Here is a 27742-nt window from a genome sequence, read left to right as displayed (position 1 = left end):
CGGAGTTGGCTTAGGACGCATTTGTAGCATCATGGGGTTGGGTCTGCGGTACGCCCACCAATAAATTTTTTATTGTTCAAACTTCGTACGAGTCGATATCGGATTCTGCTAATCCTTTGCCTGGTCCGCTACCAATTTTTTAAGTAGAAGAAATTTAGGCTCGAATTTGTTATCCGTTTGTTTTCACTTCACCATAATCTACGATTAATGGACTTTTCCAGATGATTCTCTACCTCACATCTGGCTCTTATCTCCTCTCATTTGGACACGAGAGCCAAAGAACAGAGCAAAGAGTTATACATAAGACTGGAGCCGCGAGAGAGAGAGAGAGAGAGAGAGAGAGAGAGAGAGAGAGAGAGATGAAGAGCATTAGTAGTGTAGCTTCTCTTTTAGTGCTATTATGGCTGGTGTTAGCTTTGCAAGAGGAGGGTTTGAGTCAAGCTGTTGTGGTTGATTTCACAAGGGCCGACTTCCCACAGGACTTTGTATTTGGTGCAGGGACTTCAGCTTACCAGGTTTACTTTACATTACATTTTGGACTTATTTCTTGGTTAATAATTCATGAAAAGTTTACAATCTTTGTAGTGATGTGTTCATGGATTCATATGGTTGTAGGTTGAGGGAGCTGCAGCTGAGGATGGAAGGAGCCCAAGCATCTGGGACACTTTCACTCGTGCAGGTCTACATCTCTCGCTCTCTCTCTTCATCCGCATGAGAGATGTACCTTTGCTACAATAGCATATAAATATCGAATTCACCATTCCCTTAAAGTAGTATCATAGTAGAGAGGTTCTGAGTGTGAATTCTATCCAACCCATTTGTTATTTAGAATATAAAATTTCCATATATCTAAGCAAAATATATTATCATAGAGAACTTAAGTTTGTAAAGTAGTCAATGAATTAACGTGTTTATATCATCTTATCCTTCATTCTGTCTATGATATCATCTTTATTCTCTTCCATGATATGCGAGTCTAAACCATAGAAGATTGAAGAGAGGGCAAAATTCTTTCCAGCGGCAAACATTTGACACAAGTACCATTAAACAACCTAAGAAAGCACCGGAAACTTTTCTTTTCTGGTCTTTTTTGCAAAGGAAATCCTTACTGCTGGTAGTATGATTTAAATGTGGCAAAGTTAACCTGAGTGTGCATTAATTGATCATGTGGCAGGTAAAATGGCCGACAAGAGCACAGGAGACGTCGCTTCTGATGGCTATCATAAATATAAGGTGTGGATCGGACATTTAACCTTAAAATACTTAAAGAGGAATTTAGGTTACTTTGCATCTATATAGTGATTGTCCTTTATGAAGACTAATGTGAGTGTTTTTGAGGCATTAAAAGCAAAACACCTAAAAAGATGTAGGGTGTTTTTGCTAAATGTCTCTGAAAAATAATTAGGCCAAGTTGTGTATCCATAACTTTTCAGGAAGATGTCAAGCTGATGGTTGATACAGGGCTAGAAGCTTACAGATTCTCCATCTCTTGGCCTAGGCTTATTCCAAGTATAACTACATCTTCCATTTCACCTTAATTTTGACATGGAGATTACCAATGCAAAGGATAAATATCTCATGATACATAACTTGCTTGTAGATGGGAGAGGAGCTGCTAATCCCAAAGGAGTGGAATACTATAACAATCTCATTGATGAGCTTGTTAAACATGGTAAGCTTGTAGCAGCAAGTTTTGGACAAAGCAACTTTAACATGTACTCAAACTTGAACCTGGAGCCACTCTATAAACATTAATGTATGTAGGTTTTTTCTTTAATATAATTTCCGTTTGAAAACTTTAAAATGTCATTATTACCACCATAATTATTGAGCTATTTCCATTATAGTTGGGTTTTTAGATAATATTCCTAACTGATGATTGTTAAGGTAACAAATACATGTAAATGACTAAACTTCCTTTCTTTTGTAAAGTTTAGATTGTAAAACACATATCATTGATTTCTTTCTTATGTAAAAGAAAATATTTATTTCTTGCACAATGATATTGATTAACACTATATAGCTTTCAAACTATTTTTAGCAATTTATACGAGCACAAAATTATTTTCTCCTAATTTTAGTTCTGTTTTGACCGTGATTGGTTAGATTTAAGCGATGAACTCAACGATTTCAATTGCATGTATTATATTTTAAAAGTTTTCAATAGCAATTATGTAAACATTTCACATAATGTAATGTAATGCATTTGGTGTTTGACAATTAAAGTTCTTTTTTTCTAATATACCCACTAGAGAAGGAAAAAATCACTCTAAATGAGAGAGATTTATTTTTTAAAGCATATGCCAATAAATGTTTAGTCCATCATTATCTTCTTAGTTTACTGACCTCTTTCTGCTCCAAAATTAGGCATCCAACCACATGTTACACTCTACCATCTGGATCTTCCCCAAGCTCTGGAGGATGAGTATGGAGGATGGCTAAGTCCTAAGATTGTGTAATTATCTTCCTCCTTAAATTTTTTTCTAAGCTTTTATCTTTAAGTCCTTTTGGCATATCACCTCCTACATTTGAACCTTATCATGAAAAATATTATCTCCTTTTGGAATATTTGCAATGCTCAAAATGTAATAGTGAGAAAGATTAGATGAAAGAAGAGTAAGAAAAGAATTTTCTAATTATTTGTTGTGAAAGAAAATTGTATTTTAACATACACTAGAGAATTGCATATAAGGTCAAGGGAGGCACTATAAAACTATAAACTTTAGCCCAACCACAGGAATATAAATTATATGTTCCCCTGATTATATTTCTGCACTCTAATGCTAGCTTTCTAATCTTATTAAAATGTGAGCAGGGAGGATTTCACAGCATATGCAGAAGTCTGCTTTCAAGAATTTGGTGATAGAGTTTCACACTGGACCACCATTGCTGAGCCCAATGTAATTGGAATGGGATCATATGATGCTGGAATTTGGCCTCCTAACCATTGCTCTTATCCATTTGGCCTGTTCAATTGCACTACTGGAAATTCCACAGTGGAGCCCTATATTGCAGTTCACAATGCCCTTTTGGCACATGCTTCAGTTGTCAAAGTGTATAAAGAGAATTACCAAGTGAGTCATTTTATTTCTAGATTACAACTTTATTCCCATCTAATGTTTTTATTCATTTCTCATAATGAACCGACAATGTAAATCATATCTTCAACGCATCCTTTATATACGACTTATATGAGCAGATAAAGGATAATAGAGTATGCGATCATCGACAACACATAAAAATAGATAATAGAATATAAAGATCAAATGGGGTAAAATGATGAACAATTCTCGCACTGGTCTTATGAAGTCTAGCTCTTCCATAATTTCTTATTGAAAAGTCCTGAGCAAGGCTTAGATTCACTAGACTTGTAAAACTGCTTATTACTCTGTAACTTATACTATACTCGTATCAATTATTGGGGAAATGAAAGAATCTAAACTAGTGAAATATGACATAGGCTGCTCCTTCCACATTAACACCAAGAATTACAAAGAAAATATGATGTTCCTTCTCATCATAATTTCTTTTGGCTTTGGATATAGGCTATGCAAAATGGATTGATAGGCATAAATGTGTACACCTTTTGGTGCTACCCCTTTTCGAATTCTTCTGCAGATAATGAAGCAGCCATACGAGCAATGACCTTTAATATGGGCTGGTAAGTTTCTTGCTTCTATACCAAATGCAACAACATTATTATCATATAGTCTCTTTAATGATCTAACTAGTTCATGAGTCCATTTCTACATTGTTGTGCTACCAAATGACAAGATATCTAACTTTAGGATCATAGATCCTCTTGTCTCCGGACAATATCCTAAGATCATGAGGAAAATTGTCGGCTCGCGACTTCCATCTTTCACTGAACTCGAGTCTAAACAAGTACAGGGTTCATTTGATTTCATTGGAATAAATCACTACTCTTCTGAGTACGCCATTGATGACTCTGGTGGCGCAAAATCTGATCTTCGAGACTACAATGCAGATATGCTTGTCAAACTGACAGGTTTGGTAAATTTACCTAGCAATTTGAAAATTTGAAGTGATATTAGATTGAAATGTAATTGTTCATTGTTGGTGTTGCAGTTTCTAGGAATGATACACCAAGTGGTAAGGTAAGAGTTGATACAACTCTTTTCAACTTACTGCTGTTTCCAATTAGTTTTCAAGCATAGCTAATTTACTACTCGAATCAGTTCGATCCGAACGCCCCTAAGCCAGTCGATCCAGCTGGCTTGCAGAATGTGTTGGAGTACATAAAAAAAGTCTATGGAAATCCTCCTATATATATCCAAGAAAATGGTTAGTAAATGTTTTCATGCACATGACTTTGTTCGTTCTAAGTTCTAACATCTCTTCATCTTTACTATTCTTGAGCAAAATGGATCTCTCAAATGGTCTTTTCTTCTGAGCTTATTGGATTACTATGACGAACAGTGGAATAATTGTGCCATTAGGTACTGGACAGGGTAATAATCGCACTCTCGATGATACTTGGAGGATTGATTTCTTGAGTGGATTCATGAGAAGTACATTGAATGCTGTCAGGTAATGGTGTTGATAGCTACAGACTAAGTTAGATTATAATCTCTCCTCTGATGGCCACTTTTCACTTTTGATCAAAGGAATGGAGCAAATGTAAGAGGATACTTTGTGTGGTCATTTATGGATGTTTTCGAATTTTTGACTGGATATGAAGCAACATTTGGGCTTTACTCTGTGGACTTTGAGCATGAGGATAGAACAAGGCTCCCAAGGCTCTCTGCTCACTGGTATTCTAGCTTCCTCACAGAAGATGGAAGTATGCAACAGATATGAAGGAGCCTATGCTAAATCCAATATCACTTGCTGAAAAAGAAATCAATTACTTGTTATATTTATTCTTTCTTCCTATTGAAAGAATACAATCATCTCATGTATGTGTTGTTTTAAGACCTATTAGGTCTCGAAATAAACTGTATTTATGGTTCTTGCAATAATATATAGAAGATATAAAAAAAATAAACTTGTAGTTTAATTCTTTCTTATTATCAACTTGTCTATCCTCACAGTTAAAACACATTCAAATTCTGTTGCATTTTGAACATTAAAGCTTAGTTGAGCTCGAGAATGTAAGTGAAATTATTACATTATTATTGCAGTTGAATTCGATACACCAAACAGCCTTAGAGAATGTAAGTGAAATTCCACATGTTGATCAAAGTTGTAAGTGAAAGTGCAATAAAAATCCCTCATTTGCAGTTGAAAAAAGAAAATGTTAATCCCATTTGCATGCTGCTGTGTAATACTTTCATAAATTATTTAGTTCTGGAAGAACTGCTTATTTTGATCATAGTATGTTAATACATAAATAATTATACTTGACTTTTTTTTGTGTCAAATAAACTTTCTGAATTATTCAATATATTTCACCTCCTTACTGTAATTAAAAATACCAAAACATCTCTTTAGAAAGTAAGAGTGTTTTGATAAAGATTAAAGATTCAATAAGAACTAATAATTTTTTTTTTCTAGTCTAACGATTGAGATTAAATAATACTAAATAAAATTAAAGTATCGTCTTAGCTATCCATTTTCTTACAAAAGATAAAAATAATAATAAATTGTTAGAATTTGACACTCCTACTATTAAAAAAACGGTAATAAGGATAAGCAATAAAAAAAATATTTAAATTCTAGTTTACTTATTAATTAATCTAGTCATAAATGTAAAATATCTTAAATACCCTTTAATTTATCAACGGATGAAAATTATTTTAAATAACTAATTGTTTAGTTATTTAATGAGGGTGAAATGAATGCATATGGAAAACAATGCGAAGAATTACAATCACCAGGTACCAGGTTAGGTTAAGCCTTTCGAAAGGTCAAACTTTCATTTCGAATGGTACGCCCATCAAATGTTTGTTGTAAGGCTCCACCCATGTCTGTCCTTAACATTCAAGGATTACAACTATAAAGTTTGATACATAAAAAATATTGGAGATAGAATAACGATTCTTTTAACACAAGGTTTATACTTAGCCTAGAAGCATAGCACAATAATAAAATGAGCAAAGAGTCTCTAGTTGAGCATTGTTGGCCTAAGACACAGCCTTGAATAATCACCAGGAACACAGATTAAATGAAAGCCTTAATTAATCTAATACTGTAGAGCAAAACAAATTCAAACAAACGCTGGTACAACCTCACACTGTTTGGGACAAAGGTGTCGCTCTTTGTACGTAATCTTGTCGTCTTAATTCCGGATTCTGCTACCAAAATTTGGGGTATAAGAAATGTCAGGCACTGTGTCCTTATCCTGGGAATTGAAAGGCTAAAAATAATTGATTGTTTTTTATATTTTTTTCTTTTAACCTTCACTAATCTATGATCAACGAATTTTCCTGACGTCACGCTTGACTCTTATCTCCTTTTACTATTGGACACAAGGCAAAGTACAGAGCAAACAGCAGTTCTACATTACATTGGAGCACGGAGAGAGATGAAGAGCATTAGTAATGTACCTTCTTCCCTTGTAGTGCTATTATGGCTGGTGTTAGCTTGGCAAGAGGAGGGCTTGAGCCAAGCTGCTGTGGTTGATTTCACAAGGGCCGACTTCCCACAGGACTTTGTATTTGGTGCTGGGACTTCAGCTTACCAGGTTTACATTACATTTTGGGCTAATTTCTTGGTTAATAATTCATGAAAAGTTTACAATCTTTGTAGTGATGTGTTCATGGATTCATATGGTTGTAGGTTGAGGGAGCTGCAGCTGAGGATGGAAGGAGCCCAAGTATCTGGGACACTTTCACTCATGCAGGTCTACATCTCTCACTCTCTCTCTCTCTCTCTCTCTCAATCTCTCTCTCTCTATATATATAATCTCATCCCTCATGCTTTCTATGGTTTCATTTCATCTACAGACTGAAGAAATTATGTGAGAAGTAGCAAACATTTGACCCAAAGAACCATTAAAGAAAGTAAAATTAATTAAGAAAGCAAAGGAATTATATGAACTTTTCGTGCTTTCTTTCTTCTTTGTGCTACTTTTTGGGTGAAAAAATTGAATCATAGCAACAGTAAACCCAAGTGTGTGCACTAATTAGTAATTAGTTAATTAATGATGTGGCAGGTAATATGGCAGATAATAGCACAGGAGACGTGGCTTGTGATGGCTACCATAAGTATAAGGTATGGATAGAACTCTTCGACGTTCTTCATCTCTTTACTAATCTGTGGTGTAAAATGCCATGGATGATGATCCCTCTGAGATTATGGAGCTCTCTCCACTTTGTAAAAGAATTTATTCCATGTTTACTTTATAGCTATTGTAACTCTTTGAGAGCTGAGTGCATATAAAGAAATTTGCAACTCTTTATTTTTGAAGATTCAAGCCCTAATCATCCTATTTTGAGATTGAAATGTATTATTAACTGTGCTATAATACATTATTGTAGATTTTTTAACGGGTAATATTATATATATCGAACTAATTCGAGCTTAGCTAAGTCTAGCTTAGGTTGGCTTGATTTATTTTTTGATCCAGAAAACCTAGCTCGACACAAGTCATTTAGAGCTCGAGTCAAGTATATGAGTCTCACGAGCCGATGAACTTTTTTGACAGCCCCAGATGGTTGATATCATTAACCAAGATCCAACTTGCTATAGGAAAGTAAAAGAAATTATAAAAATCATCTTATGTTCAACTTTTATATTTTGTTTTTAATGTCTTAGAAACATAAGTTAAATTTAACCTTAAAAAAGAATATTCTGAGTACTTTTGGTTCCTCTTTTATTTATTTTTAGATTATTTTTTATATATACTCAGTAAAATCTCTTATTTACTTGTATTCCCATCTAAAGGTTTATACCTGCTTTGTATGCATAGTTAACCCTTACAATTAACTGACCATTAGAATCTAAATAATTTAAATATAAAAAGATAAAAATATTCTTATTCTTGTTTTGATATATTTCTCTTAGTTAATTATATTTTTGCTGTTTTCTATTAAATTAAAAAATTAATAGGGAGGATATCTATTATACAAATAAGATATATTTTGAAGAGAAATACATGCAAATATCAACTCTAGAAAAGTATACGAGCAAATAAGAGACTTTTTAAAGCTATGCATTCAAAAGATATGAAGAAAAAAACACTTTTTATCATGACCTTAAAATATTACTCAAAAGTATTAATGCTATTTTGCATGTATATTGTAACTAATCCCTTAAGAGAATTTAGGAAAAGTAAAATGCCTGGTTTTGATAAATGTTGGTAAAACATAATTAGACTTTGTAACTTTTCAGGAAGATGTCAAGCTGATGGTTGACACAGGGCTAGAAGCTTACAAATTCTCCATCTCTTGGTCTAGGCTTATTCCAAGTATTGACTACATCTTAGACTTCACTCAATTTTGACATGAAGATTAGCAATGCAAAGGATAAATTCTCATGATACATAACTTGCTTGTAGATGGGAGAGGAGCTACAAATCCTAAAGGAGTGGAATACTATAACAATCTCATTGATGAGCTTATTAAACATGGTAACTTTGTGAGATATTTACTATCAAATTTCATTAATGGAATTTTTTTTACTTGTAACAATTTAACATGTGCCAAAAGTGGAATAATATTGATATTATTGATAGGGCAGCCTGACATTTGATCTTTCTTGTTTTGGGATCTTGTTAGTTTTTTACATTGAGAGATGAGGAAACGGTAAACGGTAATCTACTCGGATGTGATTTGACATGATTTTAACTTATCCTTATAGGCTTTAAACTTATGCATTGAAGCTTCATGTAGTTTAGACTAAGTTGTAACTGTTAGTCGACCGTTAATGGGGATGTGGAAAGACTTGATTATTTTGACCTTCATAAAAATAAAATCTAGTTCAATGGTAGGAGTAGTTTAGTAAAATTCAAATGGTGTCGATGATGGTAGAGGCAGTTTTAATTTTGGCTGGAAAATTTAATAGTTGCAACTAGGTATAGATCAAAGTAGATTAAGTGAAATACTGTAATGTAAATTAAGATCAGGTCAAAACCATGGGGAGGTAAAATGTAACTGAGAATATTAGGGAAGCTACTTTAAAAAGTGGGTAAACATATCTATCATGCCATATGACATTCATCTTGAGTATATTATCACATTATAATCTCATACTCCATGCTTAATTATGTTTATCTTCTTAGTTCACTGACCTCTTTCTATTCCAAACATAGGAATCCAACCACACGTTATGCTTTACCATTATGATCTTCCCCAAGCTCTGGAGGATGAGTATGGAGGCTGGCTGAGTCCCAAAATTGTGTAATTATCATATCACCTATGCATTTTAGAGAAACGTCCTCGTTTTTCTTTTATACATCCACAAGTCAATTCTCTCTTCTTCTTTTTTATATGAATGATCATGAGGCAACTTTCTTTAAAACTAATTTCAAGTATATCAGGAAGAGGATTCTCTCAATAAGATATGATTGTAGGTGGTTTAAATTTATATATGCAAAACAAGCATTATAATTATACGGAGAAAATTTATTTTACCATCTTATAGTTAGGCTAAAATAAATGTCTAATCGGCTGTCGCATATAAGTTTGAATTATAAGAGTTAAGTGACACAAAAGAAACACTTAGATCTCGGCATAATAAGAGGGTGTGTATTATATTTTCCTCTGATTATAATGTTACACTGTAATGCTAGCTTTCTAATTCTATGAGATGTGAGCAGGGTGGATTTCACAGCATATGCAGAAGTCTGCTTTCTGGAATTTGGTGACAGGGTTGCACACTGGACCACCATTAATGAGCTCAATGTTATTGGGATGGCATCCTATGATTCTGGAATTTGGCCACCTAATCGTTGCTCTTATCCATTTGGAAAATATATTTGCATAGCAGGAAATTCCACAGTGGAACCCTATATTGTAGTTCACAATGCCCTCCTGGCACATGCTTCAGTTGTCAAACTCTACAAAGAGAAATACCAAGTGAGTCATTTTATGTCTTAGAATACAATTCTGTTCTGATCCAATGTGTCAACTAGTATCCATTTGCCAACATGCCCTCTATAAGCTGCACATAGATAGATGAAAGATAATAGAATATTCGACCTTTCGCATTGCACAAGAATAGACAACATAAAAATAAGAGTTAGATGAGGTTATAGGAGATTTGAAACTTTAGAGATATCTCCGGAAACAAGCTTTGTTACCATGCTAGATAATATGGTTGATGCAAATGGATGTTGTCTTGTAAATTGTAATTGTTGGGAATGGTGTGAAAGAAAATAATGTTCTTCTCATCATAATTTCTTTTGGCTTTGGATGTAGGCTGTGCAAAATGGATTAATAGGCATAAATGTGTACACCTCTTGGTGCTACCCCTTCTCAAATTCTTCTGCAGATAATGAAGCAGCCAAACGAGCATTGACCTTTTATATGGGTTGGTAAGTTTGTTGTTCTATACCAAAATGGGACAACATTATTCTCATATATAGTAGTCTCTTTAGTGATCTAACTTGTGATCACGGGTCCATTTCTTCTAACTGTAGGATCATGGATCCTCTTGTCTTTGGACAATATCCTAAGATCATGAAGAAAATTGTCGGCTCGAGACTTCCATCCTTCACCAAACTCGAGTCTAAACAAGTGCAGGGTTCATTTGATTTCATTGGAATAAATCACTACCTTTCGACCTTCACCATGGATGACTCTGGTGGGGCAAAGACTAATCTTCGAGACTACTTTGCAGATATGCTTGTAAAATTTGCAGGTTTGATCAACTTACACAGCAATATGAAAACTGGAAATGATATTTAGATTGAAATGTAGCTTAATTTTTCACTGTTGGTGTTGCAGATTCTAGGGATGATATGCCAGGTGGTCAGGTATACAAATCTCTTAACTTACTGCAGTTTCCATTCATTCCAAACATAGCTTATTTGAGTGCTTTGGAATCAGTTTGATCCAGCCGGCTTGCAGAATACGTTGGAGTACATCAAAAAAGTCTACGGAAATCCTCTTATTTATATCCAAGAAAATGGTTAGTAAATTTTTCATGCTACGTACCAATGTGATATCCACATCAAGTTAAAGTTTACATTAGAAGCTTTTATTCTAAGTTCTAAGTTAGGCCTCTTAATCTTTATCTAAATCTTGACCAAAATGATCTCTCGAATGGCCTCTTCTTCTGAGCTCGTTGGATTACTATGATGAACAGTGGAACAATTTTGTCACCAGGTAAAATGGATAAAGATCGCGGTCTCAACGATACTTGGAGGATTGATTCCTTGAGTGCATTCATGAGAAGTACATTGAATGCTATCAGGTAATTAATTAATTGATGGTTACAAATTAAGTTAGATTAGAATCTCTCTTCTGATGGCTACCTTTCACTTTGATCAAAGGCATGGAGCAAATGTAAGAGGATACTTTGTGTGGTCATTTCTGGATGTTTTTGAGTATTTTACTGGATACGAATCTTCATATGGGCTTTGTTATGTGGATTTTGAGGATGATAATAGAACAAGGCTCCCAAGGTTATCTGCTCATTGGTATTCTAACTTCCTCAAAAATGATGGAGTTATGGAACAAATATGAAGGAGGTCATCCTAATTTGTTGTAATAATCTCTCATCCTGTGGATTCATATAACCATTCTCATGAATTATTTGTTTCAAGACCTATTAATATTGAGGATATTATATTTATGGTTCTTGCAAATATATACTAGCTTTTGAGAATATTGTAGTTATAGTACTTGCAATGCAATGAAATATATAGGTTTGGATGTGATTTAGGTTTATTTTTAAATAAATTTAGTGAGCACTAACTAAACTGGTTTAGTATCTAAACACCATAAAACCAGTTTTATGGCAATCTACCTAAGTTTATTCTTCTTTCTCTTCTCCTCTTCCATTTATTTATTTTACATTTACAGAATAAGCCATTGAAAAAATATTATTTTATTTAACCATCATTCAATCACTCTCCCTCCCTCTCTTCTTCTCTATCTATCTATTTTAGAAAATAGGTTAATGATCTAATATAAAATATCTTTTAAATTCACTACTTTTTATATCACACTAAATATTAATATATAATCATGACACCACTAAACTAGTATACAACCGAACATCGTATCTTTCTAAACCGATATAAGCTATGTCATTGAAATTTAAAAATTAAGAACAATTAACCAGCTTTAGGAGTTAAACTACATGTAACCACCACCTTAAAAGATCTAATATAGAATATTGTAGTATTACTCTTCTTGTGATTAGCTTCTCACAATAATAAATGTACATGAGACTATCAAGCATATTTTAAATCAAACATAATTCAGAAGCAAATTTATTACAATAACAAAGAGTTACATTACTGTAGCTTAGTTCTTATGCATCAATATCCATTGGGTGTAAGAAATTTCACTACCCAAGATAATCAAACTACACATGTTCAATAGACTAACGTATTACGCACATAGCACATAACGATAAAAGTTGGTAGACTTATTCAATGCTTCAATTTGGGTTTCTTCACTATCATCACATTGCAATGTGCATGATGAGCACAATAATCACTGACGCTGCCCAGAACCGCCCTGCGGGATGTTCAACAACAAGCGAATGTTAGAATCAACATGAGAAACATTATTGCAGAGGTGAAAGTGCAAGCAATAACAGTTTTATACACACACACACTGAGAATTATGCCTACTTGCATGCTGCAATTTATGGTGGGCATATGATTAGCAATATAAGCTAATCAGGGATAATACTTTCATAATTATTCAGTTCTTTTGACCATAATATAGTCCAGAAGAACTGCATACTTGTATAGTCGTATTTAGTATTGTTGAAAAATATTTAGATGTCTGTCTCTGCATATAGATGACAATCTAACAGCAAAAGCATGCATCTATTGAGGTGTGAAGTTCCCAACTTTAGGTGCATAAGCATGCAAGAGTTGGTGCAGTAAAGAGGTATATATATATATATGCAAAAATCACCTTTTGGAGCATTATGCATGCAAAAAAGCAGGAATTCTTAATCTAACAGTTTCAAACCTATTTATATTTGAAAGAAGTCTCAATGATTCATTTAATTGCTGAATCTAACAGAACCTCTGAGAATATGATAAAAGGCAATTCAAAAACACATTTCCTGCTTGAATCTAGAACCTCTACTTAAGGGGTAAAGCTTCAAACTATAACCTCTAATCCAGAAACACATTTCCTGCTTAAACACATCTCCTAAGTCTAAAATTTTTCTGTCATAGTTAAATGGAAGTTAGATCAAAATAATGTCATCGGGTCCAGCTGACTAATACATCTCACTATGAATATAAGATTCATAAAATTTCTCAAACAACTAATAAAAATCCCATACTGAAAAATGAACTAACATAACCTTAATCAGACAATTAAAATAGTATAATGAACATATAAAGACTGTTCCAGACCTCTTAATTGCTCCATAACCATGGCTTCCGACGACCAGTATCTCAGCATGGTGCTTCTCAACTGCATCACAGAGAACATTCCTTGCGTCACCTTCAACAACTTCTACAACAGCACTAACCTGTGGTGACATTGGCATGCACATAAGAAAACTAGAATACAAGGATAAATAAATAGCTCCTAAGTATTACATTGTGTGTATTTTGCAGTCTAAGTACCATGAGCTATGTGAGGATGAAAAATTCCATGTGTGAATAAGCAAAACAACTAATTATTTGATTACCCTGAACATGTATTAAGAGACTACTCACAAGGATTAATGATATTTTTTTAAAACTTTTCTCGTGAAGCTTTTCTATTAAACAAGCTCCAATCTACTGATCAACTGAAGAGCCCAAATTGGGGCAACTTGCCGTACGAATTCCATAATGTTGCCAGGAGTATATTTGCAATTACTACAGTCATCCTATGCTAGTGTCCTAGTTATCAACTGCATTTGAGAGTAAAACCATAGAATACCCAATGTTTTACTCTGTTCTTCCTGTTTTACTCATTTATTTCCTTCAAAATTTTAAATACCTCCATTAAATTCCATCTCTTCTGCCACAAGATAACGATTCCTTACCCAAGAAAAATCCATATCCAATCCTCCCATCTCTTTTTAATTGCAACAAACAACAAAAAGAAAATAAGGAAAAATTAAACAAAACCTAAATCTAAAATAAAGAAATTTACCAACTACCAAGAACTCAAAAGATTACCGAATTGGCCACGCAGAGCTGCCTCGACTTATCCACGACCACCTCCGCCACCTTCCTCAGATCTGCATCCACGTACGGCAGCACATCTCCCACCCCTACGTTCGCACAGCCAATAACTACACACCAAACAAACAAAACCTAATCGGATCAAAGAATCTTACCGGGACCCGAGAGGCTAATCACAGAGGTGGCCAAAGGCTTCGCGTAGACGATCACGAGCTCGAATCCCGAGGGGCCTCCGCCGCTCGGGAAGAGATGGCGGAGAACCCACTCGAGAGCGTAGTAGCTGCGCTCGCTGTCATCGACCCCCACCACCACCACCGCCGGCTTCTTCTCCTCCGCCGCCGACTTCCCTTCTGCAACCGCCGCCGCCGCTACAGCCGCCGACATTTTTCCCCCCCTTGAAAAGGAAATAAAAACGACACTGGAAGAGTACACAAAGTTCCAACGATTCCCTCTCCATTTAAGCTTACAGAAATTTGCATTTGACACCCTTATTCTAATATTTACAAATCGAACCCTATCCTTTCCAATATAAAATAAATCGTCGGCTTGTTAATAGTAAAAGATACAGGGTTTGAACTGCAAATGTAGGACTCCTTTTAATTTCTCAGTGACGTAGGCGCTTCAGTATGCGGTTTGGAGCGACCTTATCGTACGAAAAGACAAGGTGGATAAGGATGGGTTGCGATAACGACAACTCATTGCCACGTGTATTTCTGGACCAGTGTTGTCCTGCGAAAATCTGTGGGCTGTTGCCACGTGGAACTTAGACAACTTGGGCCTTCTTTTTAGCCCACGCTTATTATGGCCCAAGCTGTCATTTTTAATTCTACACAAATTGTCTAGCTTCAATTCTGAACTCACTCTCACTGCCTTCAATTCACTTTGGGCTCCATCCCTTTGTTCCATAGGACTTATTTCATATATTTGTCAAGCTTTTTCCAATTAACTTTGATAAGAAAATATAAAACAAAAAAAAAGAGAAAAATAATTTGTTTACATAATAAATAAATTAGATTGAATAATTGAGGTATATATATATATAACATAAGCCTTAAATCTACGGTTCCAAACCATCGTAAAGTAGTACACTGCGGTGTCTTTCTTTGTTGACAAGATATTGAAAAATTAGAAGGAGAGGAAATAAAATGAGCAGCTGAATACAAGCACTAAGGCTTACCATTAGCAAGCATCTGAGTGCTATTCCATGCATTACCTGACACTGTTCCAATTCCACTGACCCATATACTTTGCTCCTTTAAAGAAGAGGATGCCACTACTCCTTTCACATCCTTCTATTGTGGATCATGCACCAACTTGCTCTTTGATTGAACTCCACACTAATGTTATCTTTTCCTTTGCTGCTTTTCTTATGCCACTGGAAACCAAACGAAAGTGGCCGGCAAATGTTTGTGGATGAGTCAAGAGCCATTTCTTGTTTTATTTCTAGCAATCATTAAGCTCCCGTCACCTCAAAAATAATTCTTTTTAATACTTTTTTATACTATACACTAACTAATTTATCTTTAATATATATATATAATTTAATATAATTTATATCAAATAATAAAATATATTTTCTCAATACTCTTTTATTAGTGTACTTTTATCAATATATGTACTTGCTTTCACTTATTAGAATACAAAGGTAAAAATTATCCTAAATAAATAGGACATAATTTTTGCTAAAATATTCAAATATGTAGCCAATATTCAAATGTTTTAAACCTTAATAGAATGGTGCATAGATAAATAATTAAAGAGAATTAGATTGTATGATTACTCATGCTCACAATTAAAGAGAATTAATAGGATTATATTTATTAAATTATCTTCCACTTCTCATTAAAAACAAATTAAATATGGCCAATAAAGTATAACCGAGTATTATGAACGTATCTTACAAAGGGCAATGCATAACGTTAGGGGAATTAAACTTAGTTTATTCCCATCAATGTCATATCTTCTAGTTTGGCATCTTCTTCTTTTTGTTTATTTGTTGTGATTGCATAAATTAAAAATAAATTAAAGGTTACAAAGAGAAGAAAAAGGAGAGAAAGTCTATCTCTTTAAAAAGAGATGGTCAATAGTGACTCAGTGATAGATAGTTTAAAATTATTTTTATTATAATTTCTATTAACTTAGTGATAGTTAATCCAAAACTCTTGTTGAGTTTAAAAATTTGCCCATTTCATGGTTGAGAAAACTCTTGCTGAGAATATAACTTGAGAGCTTTTATTTTTGTTATAAGAATCCTCTTGAAGAACTGCTTAATTTTCCAAACTTAATATCTTAGTGAGTGATTCTGTTTTAATTAAAACTAAAAGTGCTAACAAAATCAACAGTTTATCTCAAATTAAATCTGAATATACTAGTGTCTTATAAACTATATGATGTAGATTTATTTATTTTTAAATATAATAATTATTAATAGATTAACCTTCTCTCCTCTTCTGTGGGATGTGGGGGAGTTCATATTCACTTTGTGCAAAGACGTGAATTATTGGGCTTCTACTTTTTTATTAATGAATTTTTAATTAGGAAAAGGAAAAAAGGAGAGCCGTCACACGTGGCGCCGGTTGGTAGTTCCCAGGGAAGAAGAAAGCGGTGGTCTCGAGATCGCGTCTCCGCGTGGTTTCCCTTGGATTCCGTCCACAGGTTGATACTCGATGCTTATCTAGTTTATTATTTTACGCCCTCTTTTTTCAGTTATTTTCCGTCCGACCCTTGCTTTTCCGACCCACCCAAATCGATCCATTTCTTTTCCAACTGCTTTCTAAAAGACACGGGGGATTTGGATAATAGAGAAAAAAGTAGGGATCAGATTGAAAATGGCAGAAAAAAAGAGCAGGGGTTGAAATGAAAATATCTCATTTATAATAATCTTCAAACAGTGGAATAAATTTTATACCAGTATACATATTTTTGTATTTATAATAAAAAAAGATTATATCAATATATTTCTAATAATTATTTATAGTGAATGGTTGAAAAGAGAGAATACGATATCTTCCTAGGGATAAAATAATAATTGATAAATATGAAATACTGAATGAGAGAATAGATGAGAGGAGTAAGTATTAAACTGAGTATTGAGATAAATAGTTATTTATTTATTATATTAGTATAAGAGATTAATATACTTACCTTAGATCCCAACTCCTGGATTAGTATCTTATTAATTTATACAGTTGGATAAAGGGAAATTACATTTAGGACCACTTCGATCCGAAGATATCAACTAGGAAAATAATATATTTCGTTAGATTTCTCAAGATCTGCAGCGAAGGACTGGTTGGTGAGATTGTTGGTCTAATTATGTAACATATAAAATTTAAAAATATATGATGTATATATATATAAAAAAATAGGGTGTTTAAATACAAATTTGTTTTTAATATTCTTTCCTTCCTTGCGTCCTTTTTTTTCCACTGGGGATCCTGTGTTCTAGCCATAACAGCTTTGGACCATCGCGAATCCGTTAGTATCTAACAACAAAGCCATCACCATCAACATGTTCTTTGCGAACGTTTTCACATCCACATCCAACGGTCGACAATCCCACAAACCGGCAATCCAAATCCAAGAGCATTACGATCGTTTCCATTTTTGACCCGGCTCCTATTTCGGATCTCCTCCTCAATCGTCGGGTGTGGCCCCAATGGCATCTCTTTAAAACAGCGCTCTCTCTCTCTCTCTCTCTCTCTCTCTCTCTCTCTCTGTGATATATTATACTGTCGTAGATTTCTGGCTTTCCTGTGAATAAATAGTATCTTCGAAAAAACCGAATTTGGTGAGGGATTTGAGCCGAAGTTGGAATCTTTGTTGGGTTGGGAGATGAAGTTTGCGAAGAAGTACGAGGAGTACATGCAGGGGAGGGAGAAGGAGCTCCCTGTGGTGGAATTGAAGAAGCTGAAGAAGATTCTCAAGAGGTGTAGGAGGGAATACCATGCCCACCAAAGGGAAGGGAAAGAGGGGGTTCATGGTGGGGATTGCTCTGTGGAGAATAAATGCACTGGGAGTTGCCCAGGTAATGTGGTGTTCTTGTCGGAATTGGGTTATCCCAGCTCATTCTCGGATGCCCATTTGGCTGTTTTTTTTTGTGGTCATGTTTGAATCATTGGCAGGTTTCTTTTTCCCCTTTAAACTGGTTGATTTGATCTTTCTTGTCTTGGGTTTTGTTTCTATGAGAATGAAAGAGACTTTGGAAACTAATTGCTGTTTCTTTAATGTTCTTCTTTGATTTGAACGGAGAATTCTATCGTTATGTTTCTGTGGTGGTGCTGTGGATTCTCCTCTTCTCTATGTTCTTTTCTCATTTTTAATATGATTTGTTGATCAGAATCTATGGTTTTTCTCATTGTGTCCTCGAGCTGTATATGACAACAATCTTTCTTATGATCTGATTGACCTTTTGTACGATAATAATATCAAATTAGAGAAAAGTATGTGGTTTATTTTAGATCTCTGTCAGTTGTTGACATGTTCTAATTTTCTCATTGCCAGGATATATTCTCGAAATTTCCATTATATTGATAGCTTCTAATACCATTAGAAATCTTCTGCAGTGTGATCATTAACAAGCCCAGGATATCCCATATAATTTATTTTCCTATTTCTTCCACTGTGATTTCGATCATTATAATATGCAGCAAAGCTATCGCAATCATACAAGAAGCTATTGTGTTTAGATATAGAATATTGTTCAGGTAGCGTGGTCTCTTTGTACTGATGACATTTGATATAGCCAGATTGGCATGATCTTATTGGTGACGATATGTAAACAACAACTATTTAAGCTTATCTTTTTCAGTTCAGAATCTATACTGTATCTTATTCAAAGTCTATTAGTTATTACGTCAATTTTTAACAACCTTTCGATCGTTCTTTAAGCCTATATTCGATGTTTTCCGTCATAACTCTCACCTGTATATAGTAATATTTGCATGATTTCTTGCAGCATTTCATGGGGATTGAGAAGGACGCTGTTCACATGTTCAATCAACGTGTTTGTTGAAGGAGAACCACTCCTTTTGTGTTTCCTGAAGCTTATTTTTCTGTTACTCATATGCTGGTGTGAACTTTTAATTGCTGTGGCTGAGCTGTGACTCCTCTTACTACTAGGAAAACTATTCATTCAAACATATGAAGATTAATCTATATTCTTCATCCAGCCAATTGACCATCTGATTCACTTAGAAAATCTTTCAACAGACAGTTTCAGAATCCTAGCTACACTAGAGAGAAGAGTTCTCCCATTTATTAGGTGTTGCTTATTAAATTTGACCTTTATTTTCTTGGTTGGTTGACTCAATCCATTGCTCACATGCAGTGTGTGAAGGGTCTTTCTTTCCCTTCCTCCTAAAGGAGATGTCAGCCGTGGTTGGTTGCTTTAATGAACGAGCGAAGAAATTGCTCGAGTTGCACCTGTCGTCTGGCTTTAAAAAGTACCTTATGTGGTTTGGAAGCAAGTCTCACAGGAATCATGCAGCATTGATACAAGAAGGCAAAGACTTGGTTACATATGCCATCATAAACTCCATTGCCATGAGGAAAATATTAAAGAAATATGATAAGGCATGCCCTTTAACTCAAATCACTCTGGCAAAAGAAAGTTAAACATGGTTGTGTAGTCCCATTGCAATTGGTTCTACTTAACATCGATCGTTCGTCTACAGGTTCATTACTCAAAGCAAGGCCAGGCATTCAAAACACAAGCTCAGAGCCTGCACATTGAGATTCTTCAATCCCCTTGGCTCTCTGAGTTAATGGCCTTATACATCAACTTGAGGCAAAGTAAGAGCAGCAAGAAGGCAGTCATGGAGCTCTTCGGGGATTGCTCGCTCACATTTGATGATGACAAGCCAGTGCTCTCTTGCTCTCTGTTTGACTCGATGAGGGTCGACATTAGTTTGACATGTCCAATTTGCTTGGTGAGTTACTACCTCTCAGCATGCCCTATTGGCTGTTGCTTTCCCATTCACCATGTCTTGTTCAATCTCTACCAGATAAAGCTATAATTTTTATGCAGTTAGTACTATGCACTCCATGTCTATATGGTTTCTTTCTCTAACATACGAAAATAATATCTTGTTCTTGACCAAGTTTGCCAATTACCGAATCATTGCAGGATATTGTATTTGATCCTGTTTCTCTTACTTGTGGACACATATTCTGCTATACTTGTTGCTGTACTGCTGCATCTGTGACGATAGTTGATGGGCTAAATTCTGCACATTCTAAAGCAAAATGCCCATTATGTCGACGGGTACATATTTATCCCGATTTAAGTCTCTTTTACTGCGACAAAATTATATACTGTCACTCAATAAGATAATTTAACGATGTGCATTGTGTGACTAAAACTTTCCATCCCATATCAGGAAGAAGTCTACACTGGTGCTGTACACTTGGACGAGCTAAACATCTTGTTGAGTCGAAGGTAAATCTTGCTAACTTTATCCTAAATTCTATTCCATTGATGAGGTTTAATCTTGAAAGCCGCCTCTGTTTTTTTTAATAGCTGTCCTGAATACTGGGAGAAGCGACTCGAGACTGAAAGAATTGAGCGTGTTCGCCAGATTAAGGAGCACTGGCAGTCACAATGCCGAGCATTCGTGGGTATCTGAGAGCAATGGATCTTTGAAGGAGTTACTTTTCCATTCCATTAGTTTCAGAAATTTTTGCAGTTGATTGGAAGAGTTAGCTCTGGTTGTCATTTAAAGCTTACCGATTGATGTCCTGTGAATAGTAATGTTGGTCTGTTCAACTGTATTTAACTACTTGTAAGCTTGATTAGTGTCATTTATTGATAATATTGGTCTTGTCATGTAAGAGCAATCTAGTTTATCATTTGCTTTTCCAACTTAATGCATAAATTATCATGGGAAGCATAATTCATGTTCCATATTGTACAGGCACAGATTATTATTAATTTATTATTCATCATTTTTTTTCTGAAAGAGAAATTAAAATTTAATTGTACCACGGCAATACTTATATAACATGAGTGAGCACACTCCATTACCATAGATATTGAGATAAATGAGAAGCTTTTAATCACTTTAGCACAATTCCATTACCATAGATAAGTAGAAAAATTCCATTACCTTAGTTAAATAGATAAATGAGAAGCTTTTAATCATCTAAGCACAATTTCATTACCATAGATAAATAGATAAATGAGAGTAAGATTGTATTGCGTGGCAGAAAAAAAATTCAAAATCTAGCTCCTAACTTGCTTAAACATATCAAACTGATCATGTAACCATATGAAATGAGAACAAACAAGTAAACAAGCTTCAGATCATAATGAGCAGGAACAGAGCGACAAAATAAGTGAAGCAATCTTACAGCCATCAATTCTTTCTTCACCTCATAAGCTTAATTATGCAACAGAAAGAAAAGCCTTCTAAAAGCGGCGTTCTCTCTACTTGATCCTCTTCAGCCACGGCCACGTCCTCCGCCTGTTAATTTTATTAGGGAAAGAATAAGTTCACTTATTTTAGAAGCAGAAGCATAGAATGGTTCTCCTTCATCAATGAAGAAAAAAAGGAAAGCATACCTCTACCACCACCACCTCTTCCACCAGGTCCACCCCTACCACGGCCACCAGCTTTGCTGCCTCCATCATCCAGGCCACGCCCAATGCCTTTTGCAGGCCTTCCACCTTCCTCTCTTCCTCTCCCCCTTCCACGGCCTACACCAGGCGGCTTCCTATCTGCACTGGTAAAAGGTGATTCAGCACAACACAAAGTACAGGCTCATTTTTTGTGAATTTCATTTTATTTTGACTAAATAAGTCAACACTATAAATTACTTCCACAGCTGTTAGCAGGAAAAAGTTGCCCATGCTTTTGACTTAAGATCAAGAATATATAACATGCTTGATTTAAAACATTTTATTAAGGAGCAAAATAGGGGAACACCAATCCTAGCCAGCAAAGGAGAAAAATCTGCATATGATTAAAAGAAGGTTCTTTTCCTCCAAAACCAAGAGATTCTAAATATATAGAATACAGAGACAACATAATAATTAAATAACATGACCTACCTATTAAGAAAGAAACAGAAATAAAAAACTACAGATGCAATAAAACTTTTCTGGAGTTACGAAAGGATGTCTTGGTCAAGCAACTTTACCTGCACGGCTTTTGCTGGTTTCTTCTTGAACCTTGTCGATCACCTGGAAAAATTATCAAAACTTAAATAAACAAAAAGTTCTGAAGATAACAGTATAACACCACAAAATGGGAAATAATGGATTTAAAAGAAATAGGAAACTCGTGGAAATAATTAAAAACAAAATACTGCAAATTAGGCCTCAAGGGAATAATTCTGAGTCCAAAAATTCCATATCAAGCCAAAATCAGGCTTCTCAGGATAGTCAAGGAAATGCAACGGTGCTGTGATCTCATGCAATCTCATGACATAAAACAAAATAACTTCCTAATTGATCAAGCTTGATGTTAATAAAACATAACAAAGAAAACCCACAATGCCAATGCTTGTAGAATCTGCTTCCTATTTGTGGTCACAAGTTACAACTCCATTCAATATGAATAAACGTTAGCTTACAGAAGTTATCTCTGCAGATTGTGAATTTGCTTTAGGAACTAATCCATCAAGATTAACAGGAAACAAGATTAGTAATAACTAATAAGTACATAAAAATCAAACAGGATGTAATAATAACAACATCGATGACGATCCTTGAGACATTCCTCAAGTTACACAACATCAATAATATATTATATATGTCTTGCTCTAAATAGTAACAAAATACAAACTTAAAAGCTCCATGAGTAGAAGCATTAACACGATTACTTCTTAGTTACTGTCAAAGATTCTGCTAATACAAGCTACACTTTGAAAGCATGTTCCACTTCTGTCACCCAAGTATTAGGGCCCCTGCCTAACACCACAATGAGTGGCTTCAAAACATTCATTGCATCTCTCCATTTTGCCTACAGCCAGTAGATCTGATTATCAACTTTTGAGTTACTCAAATAGTCAAATGTTGTTTAAATCTGTATGACTCATGGAATTTTAAGAGAATTTCCCAAATTATCTTCCTTTTCTATTAAGAAATGAAAGTTGCTTATTAAGGCTAATTTTTCTTTCTTCTTTGATCGTCCTCTTTTGAATAAATTAACCATAGTAAAACATCTTGATCATTCAAAACCAAATAACCCTCTAATTTACCTACTGTTACTAAGTTGCATTCCAAAACTAATAAGGTAGAAGGCTAAACTTTTCAATTGTGTTCCTATTTGAAGCACTAACACATTGTAGTTAGTATTCTTCAAACTCAGAATCTATGGAAGGTATACTAAGAGGGATTCTTTCCATTGAAAATGGTATAACATAAGGGTGTGTAGAGAATATCAGGAATTTTTCTATTACTGAATATCCTTAAGTAATGTGAACATAGAGCAGATGGACTATGGGGAGAATGGGGATAAACTCAACAAAAACAAAGTGCTAGGCCAATGTTTCTGGAGTGTTGCTGGAGTAGAAACATACTGGAATATACTAACAAAATATCTATATTAACTTTCTTGGTTTCAGAGCACATAATAAACTCCATATACAGTTGAACGAAAAGCAAGTAAATAAAAACTAACACTTGTAACTCATTCAAACCTCATCAGGGACACGAAGATACTTTATCGTATTCCCTCGTATGTAACATTCTGGCATTCTCCAAAATCTATCACCATCCTACAATCATAACAACATCCTTAAGCAACAAAACAATCATGCCACAATTATTTTATTTATAAAAAGGAGCATATTGAGAGAAAAAAAAAAGGAATCACCTTTGAGGTACAGATCACCTCACGTAGGTGAATGTTCATCCATGTGTCACAATTCACCAAGTGCCCATTGTATGTCTCCCCATTCTTCAACTCAACAAGCTAATCCATCAAATTGACAGCGCACTACCAGTCAATAAAATATTAAAAAAAAATCTTTTTCAACAAAAAGACGAGCATCAAGCAGTAAAACTAAAACCCTTACCATGGGATGACCTTGAGCCGTCTTTAAAAGCGACAATGGAAGCTGGAAACAAGATGAACAACTCAATAACGATTCAAAATAGCATCAAGTGTTACCTACCCACGAAGAAAACCCTAAAAAAAAAAAGGTAATTCGGTTCAAAATTATGAAAAAATAGGAAGAAAACACACCATCTTTCTCGAGCTCTACGGACAGCAAAGATGAAGGGGCCACCCTGCGGCGTAGAACACGGATTGGAACAAAGGATTAGGAGATCGAATACTGGTCAAATCCGCACTTTGCCAGTACAACGGTAAAGGGGATAGATCTCGACGGCTAGAGCCAGGAAAGAAGGAGAATAAAACCCAGATCTAGTCTTCGTTACGACGATTCTTGAGCCCTAGCATCAGATTGAGGCGAAGAAACCCTTCGCTAGGCAAAGATAAATCACTAACGAAGTATATATACCTGCAACTCTGTTATATATATATATATAGAGAGAGAGAGAGAGAGAGAGAGAGAGAGCAATGATTAGATACTAACCATTAGTTATTATAAATAATTTTTGTCCGTTGATAAATTAAAGACTATATAAGATCTATTACATATGTGAATAGATTAATTAATAAAAAATTAGAATTTAAGTATCTTTTTATTATTTATCTTTATAATCTTTTTATTATTTATCTTTATAATCTTTTTATTAATAATAGGAGTGTCACCTTCCACTAATTTATTACTATTTTTACTTTTTATAAAAAATAGATAGCTAAAAAAATAAAATAAAACTAATTTAGAAAGTGATCCATATTTTCGTTTTATATGAACAGTACTTTTAATTAATTTTATTTAATATTCATTCGAGAGAGAAATTAATAATTTTTATGAAATATATATATATATATATATATATATATAACAAATAGGAAGTATTTTGCTTTAAAACCTAAACAACAACATGTGGAAAACCTTCCTCCCTTTTAGATATTTACAAATCAACTCTTTTTTTAGGTTCATTTACCCGTCACCATTGATCATTAAACATTGAACGTTGTTAATGGAAAGGTTTTGCCCCTTTAAAAAAGCCATGGATTATTTTATTCTCTCTCAGATAAGGGCAATTGTGTCATTAAAAAAGTAAGAGTGGGCACAATATGCATGCGTTATAATTACGACGGACAGAAGAACTACTTCGATGATTTCTAAGAGTTCATGAAAGGAAAAAAAAAATGAGGGGGTGAAATTGAAAAGGGGTAATAGTTTAGAGTGGAAATATAATTATCCCTAAAATTATTTGAAAAAAAAATTATCAAGAAAATTGGTGATCAAATGCCATGCCAGTGAAGTGATATAGTTGGATAGCTCGACATATCTGAGGACATATTTGACTCTCGAAATGCTTTTATTAGATCTTTCTCAATTTAAAAGATTCGAGGAAATGATAATATCTAGTATGTGATATTATAGTTGCACGAATTATTGTTAAACTGAATAGATTCTCCAACACGAAGTATTTAATCAAAATCTTGAAAGAATTTGGTAAACTGAATAGATTATTATTCCTTTCAGTTCTGCAAACGAATCCAAATCCATCATCTGAAAAGGAAGCTAGAGAAGAAACTCAAAACACACTGAAGATAAAAATAACAATGAAGGGATCATGAGAGAGCATGAACACCACTACTCATTGCTTTTAGATGACAAGAAGAAAAGAACTTGAAATGGCTATCTACTGTGGATTCTCTTCTACTGCAAAGCTAATCTTTGCCACTGACTGCGCTGATATGGGTGACAAATTTGAAGTGCAGAAGGCCTGCCACAGTTCAGCAGTTGATGATGACTCACTACTATCCTCATTCATACCCTTCAAGAATCCACCATGGATTGAATTTATGATGCTACGAGCTGCCTCCCGCGCCTCCGGCAATCTATCGTTGAGCAATTCGGCTGCCAGTTGAAGAAGCGCCGCTAAGCCGAAGTCCTTCATGATCTCGATACCCTAAAAAGATTGAGGAGTTTAGAGCTTGCAGAATTTAGTTTCATAAAAGTGATCATCATACTACTGAAAGTCTCTCTCTTACAGCATTGGAGACACAATTTGATATGGCAACAGCAGCCTTGGCTCTGACTCTGAGGTTAGTATGGTTGACATAAGACTGCAACTTCTTGAGCAAAGGAAGGGGAGATAGTGATGTTGCCATTGTCTGAAGTGTCTTCTCTGCTTCTTCGCAAACAAAACGCTTATCCTGAGATGCTTTCAGCAAAAGCTGGAGCAGCTGATATCAATATGCATGGAAAATAATTAGACAGCAAAACTTCCAAGATTTCCTTTGTCATCAGATTAAAGGTTTGAGAAAAATGTACCAAATTGTCAAGAGAATCTTTTTCCGGAGTAAGTAGAAGATGATGGCCGCAGGAGCGAAAAATATCGGCGCAAGCCATGATTGCTGTCTTGCATAATGCACTCCTTGGATTCTTCATTGCTTTCACAGTCACCAGCATCACCTTTTCCCTGATCAGATATACATCTATAAGCAATTGTTGCATTGCTTATGTAACCTTCACAGATAAGAACTGAACTACTACTCCAGAAGAACAAGCTTAAAGAGAAGAAACTCTTAACCTCACATCTGGAATCAAAACTTCGAATTTACCAAATCAAGTGGATAAATATCCTCATGTGAATTAGTAATTATGCAGATTAATAGTTTGCAAGACCAAAGAAAAGAAAGCTTTTTTTTCTTTGCGATCAACATCTCAGTGAAGTGATCAAGATCCTGAGAAAGAACAAAGCTTACAAGATTGGAAGCAGAAGAGAAGAATGGTGCAGAGCAAGTCGGCGCACATCATTGAGAGCTTCACACACTTTGACCCAATCTTTGAAATCCAATTCTTCCAACAAGTTCTGAAAATAAAATTGTACAAACCAAATACCAAAATTTTAAAAAATTAAGAATAATTAACTAACAACAATCGAAGGACAAATATTATATAGCTCACCGCTATCCTCATTTCGGGTTCTGGCAGGGCCTTGAGGTCCTCAGAGGAGATGTACTCCACCAACTGCTCGGCATTCTTTTGCGGCAGTGGCAGCGGCGCGGAGTTCTCATCGTTGGTGCCTGGATGGCGAGGAGCCTCGGGGAATACAGAAGCTTTGGTAGGCGTAGTGGTCACCTTAGCCACCTTCTTGGGCCTGTCCATTGCTGTAGGAAGAGCATTGTCGAGTGATCTAAGAGCCATTTTTTTTTCCTCTCTTTCTTTCTTCTTGGGTTTCTTCTGGGTTAGGGGTCTTTGAGAAGATTGGAGGAGAGGAGACTTGGGGGGGTTGTTGTTTTAGGAAGGGATTTGAATGGATGGAGTGATTTGAAATTTTAAATCAGAGGAGCGCCGCTTTAGTAACGGTTATATTCTCCTCATTATATCCCAGATTTGACGATGATATGGAATCCGGTTTTCTACCGTTATGGCTTATGACCGCCACTCTTTGCTATTGGGTGGAGGGCTGCAAATTTAAACCCGACCCAT

The 27742-nt window shown here is 35.0% G+C and overlaps 5 protein-coding genes across 6 annotated transcripts; 2 read left to right on the top strand and 3 right to left on the bottom strand.

Annotated features, from left to right (window-relative positions):
- Positions 1 to 239: 239 nt before the first annotated feature.
- Positions 240 to 11733, top strand: LOC140775623 (uncharacterized). Its single transcript, XM_073119003.1, has 26 exons — positions 240 to 515; positions 616 to 679; positions 1175 to 1233; positions 1434 to 1509; positions 1601 to 1672; positions 2368 to 2455; positions 2816 to 3074; positions 3546 to 3661; positions 3789 to 4009; positions 4090 to 4118; positions 4200 to 4305; positions 4461 to 4551; positions 4629 to 4808; positions 6385 to 6646; positions 6742 to 6805; positions 7118 to 7176; positions 8296 to 8371; positions 8462 to 8533; positions 9215 to 9302; positions 9722 to 9980; positions 10323 to 10438; positions 10544 to 10764; positions 10851 to 10879; positions 10953 to 11034; positions 11232 to 11319; positions 11399 to 11733. Exons 1-26 carry the CDS (start codon positions 360 to 362, stop codon positions 11589 to 11591), a joined length of 3126 nt encoding a protein of 1041 aa, XP_072975104.1. The 5' UTR covers positions 240 to 359; the 3' UTR covers positions 11592 to 11733.
- Positions 11734 to 12313: 580 nt separating this feature from the next.
- On the bottom strand, positions 12314 to 14632 carry LOC140775919 (universal stress protein PHOS34-like). Of its 2 annotated transcripts, none has more exons than XM_073119413.1 (4): positions 14374 to 14632; positions 14213 to 14307; positions 13454 to 13572; positions 12314 to 12593 (listed from the first exon to the last, which is right to left on the bottom strand). In XM_073119413.1, exons 1-4 carry the CDS (start codon positions 14600 to 14602, stop codon positions 12506 to 12508), a joined length of 531 nt encoding a protein of 176 aa, XP_072975514.1. In that variant the 5' UTR covers positions 14603 to 14632; the 3' UTR covers positions 12314 to 12505. The 2 variants fall into 2 exon arrangements, with proteins under 2 accessions (XP_072975514.1, XP_072975515.1); XM_073119414.1 differs by having other exon boundaries at positions 14213 to 14274.
- A 3279-nt stretch (positions 14633 to 17911) lies between these two features.
- On the top strand, positions 17912 to 21120 carry LOC140775469 (probable E3 ubiquitin-protein ligase BAH1-like 1). The gene is made up of 6 exons (XM_073118783.1): positions 17912 to 18245; positions 19548 to 19792; positions 19894 to 20148; positions 20346 to 20483; positions 20599 to 20657; positions 20739 to 21120. Exons 1-6 carry the CDS (start codon positions 18053 to 18055, stop codon positions 20842 to 20844), a joined length of 996 nt encoding a protein of 331 aa, XP_072974884.1. The 5' UTR covers positions 17912 to 18052; the 3' UTR covers positions 20845 to 21120.
- Positions 21121 to 21418: 298 nt separating this feature from the next.
- LOC140775980 (sm-like protein LSM4) lies at positions 21419 to 24685 on the bottom strand. Its single transcript, XM_073119501.1, has 7 exons — positions 24409 to 24685; positions 24239 to 24280; positions 24037 to 24135; positions 23861 to 23938; positions 22358 to 22400; positions 21780 to 21935; positions 21419 to 21681 (listed from the first exon to the last, which is right to left on the bottom strand). The coding sequence occupies exons 1-7, from the start codon at positions 24409 to 24411 to the stop codon at positions 21659 to 21661; spliced, it is 444 nt and encodes a 147-aa protein (XP_072975602.1). The 5' UTR covers positions 24412 to 24685; the 3' UTR covers positions 21419 to 21658.
- A 1078-nt stretch (positions 24686 to 25763) lies between these two features.
- On the bottom strand, positions 25764 to 27575 carry LOC140776324 (uncharacterized). The gene is made up of 5 exons (XM_073119988.1): positions 27218 to 27575; positions 27016 to 27122; positions 26582 to 26729; positions 26299 to 26493; positions 25764 to 26216 (listed from the first exon to the last, which is right to left on the bottom strand). Exons 1-5 carry the CDS (start codon positions 27455 to 27457, stop codon positions 25947 to 25949), a joined length of 960 nt encoding a protein of 319 aa, XP_072976089.1. The 5' UTR covers positions 27458 to 27575; the 3' UTR covers positions 25764 to 25946.
- Positions 27576 to 27742: the final 167 nt, after the last annotated feature.

The sequence above is a fragment of the Typha angustifolia genome, chromosome 14 (assembly GCF_048772165.1).
Source record: "Typha angustifolia cultivar Huaian chromosome 14, ASM4877216v1, whole genome shotgun sequence".
NCBI lineage: Eukaryota > Viridiplantae > Streptophyta > Magnoliopsida > Poales > Typhaceae > Typha > Typha angustifolia.
The sequence above is the reverse complement of the archived record's forward strand: the minus strand, read 5'-3'. Positions and strand labels throughout refer to the sequence as shown.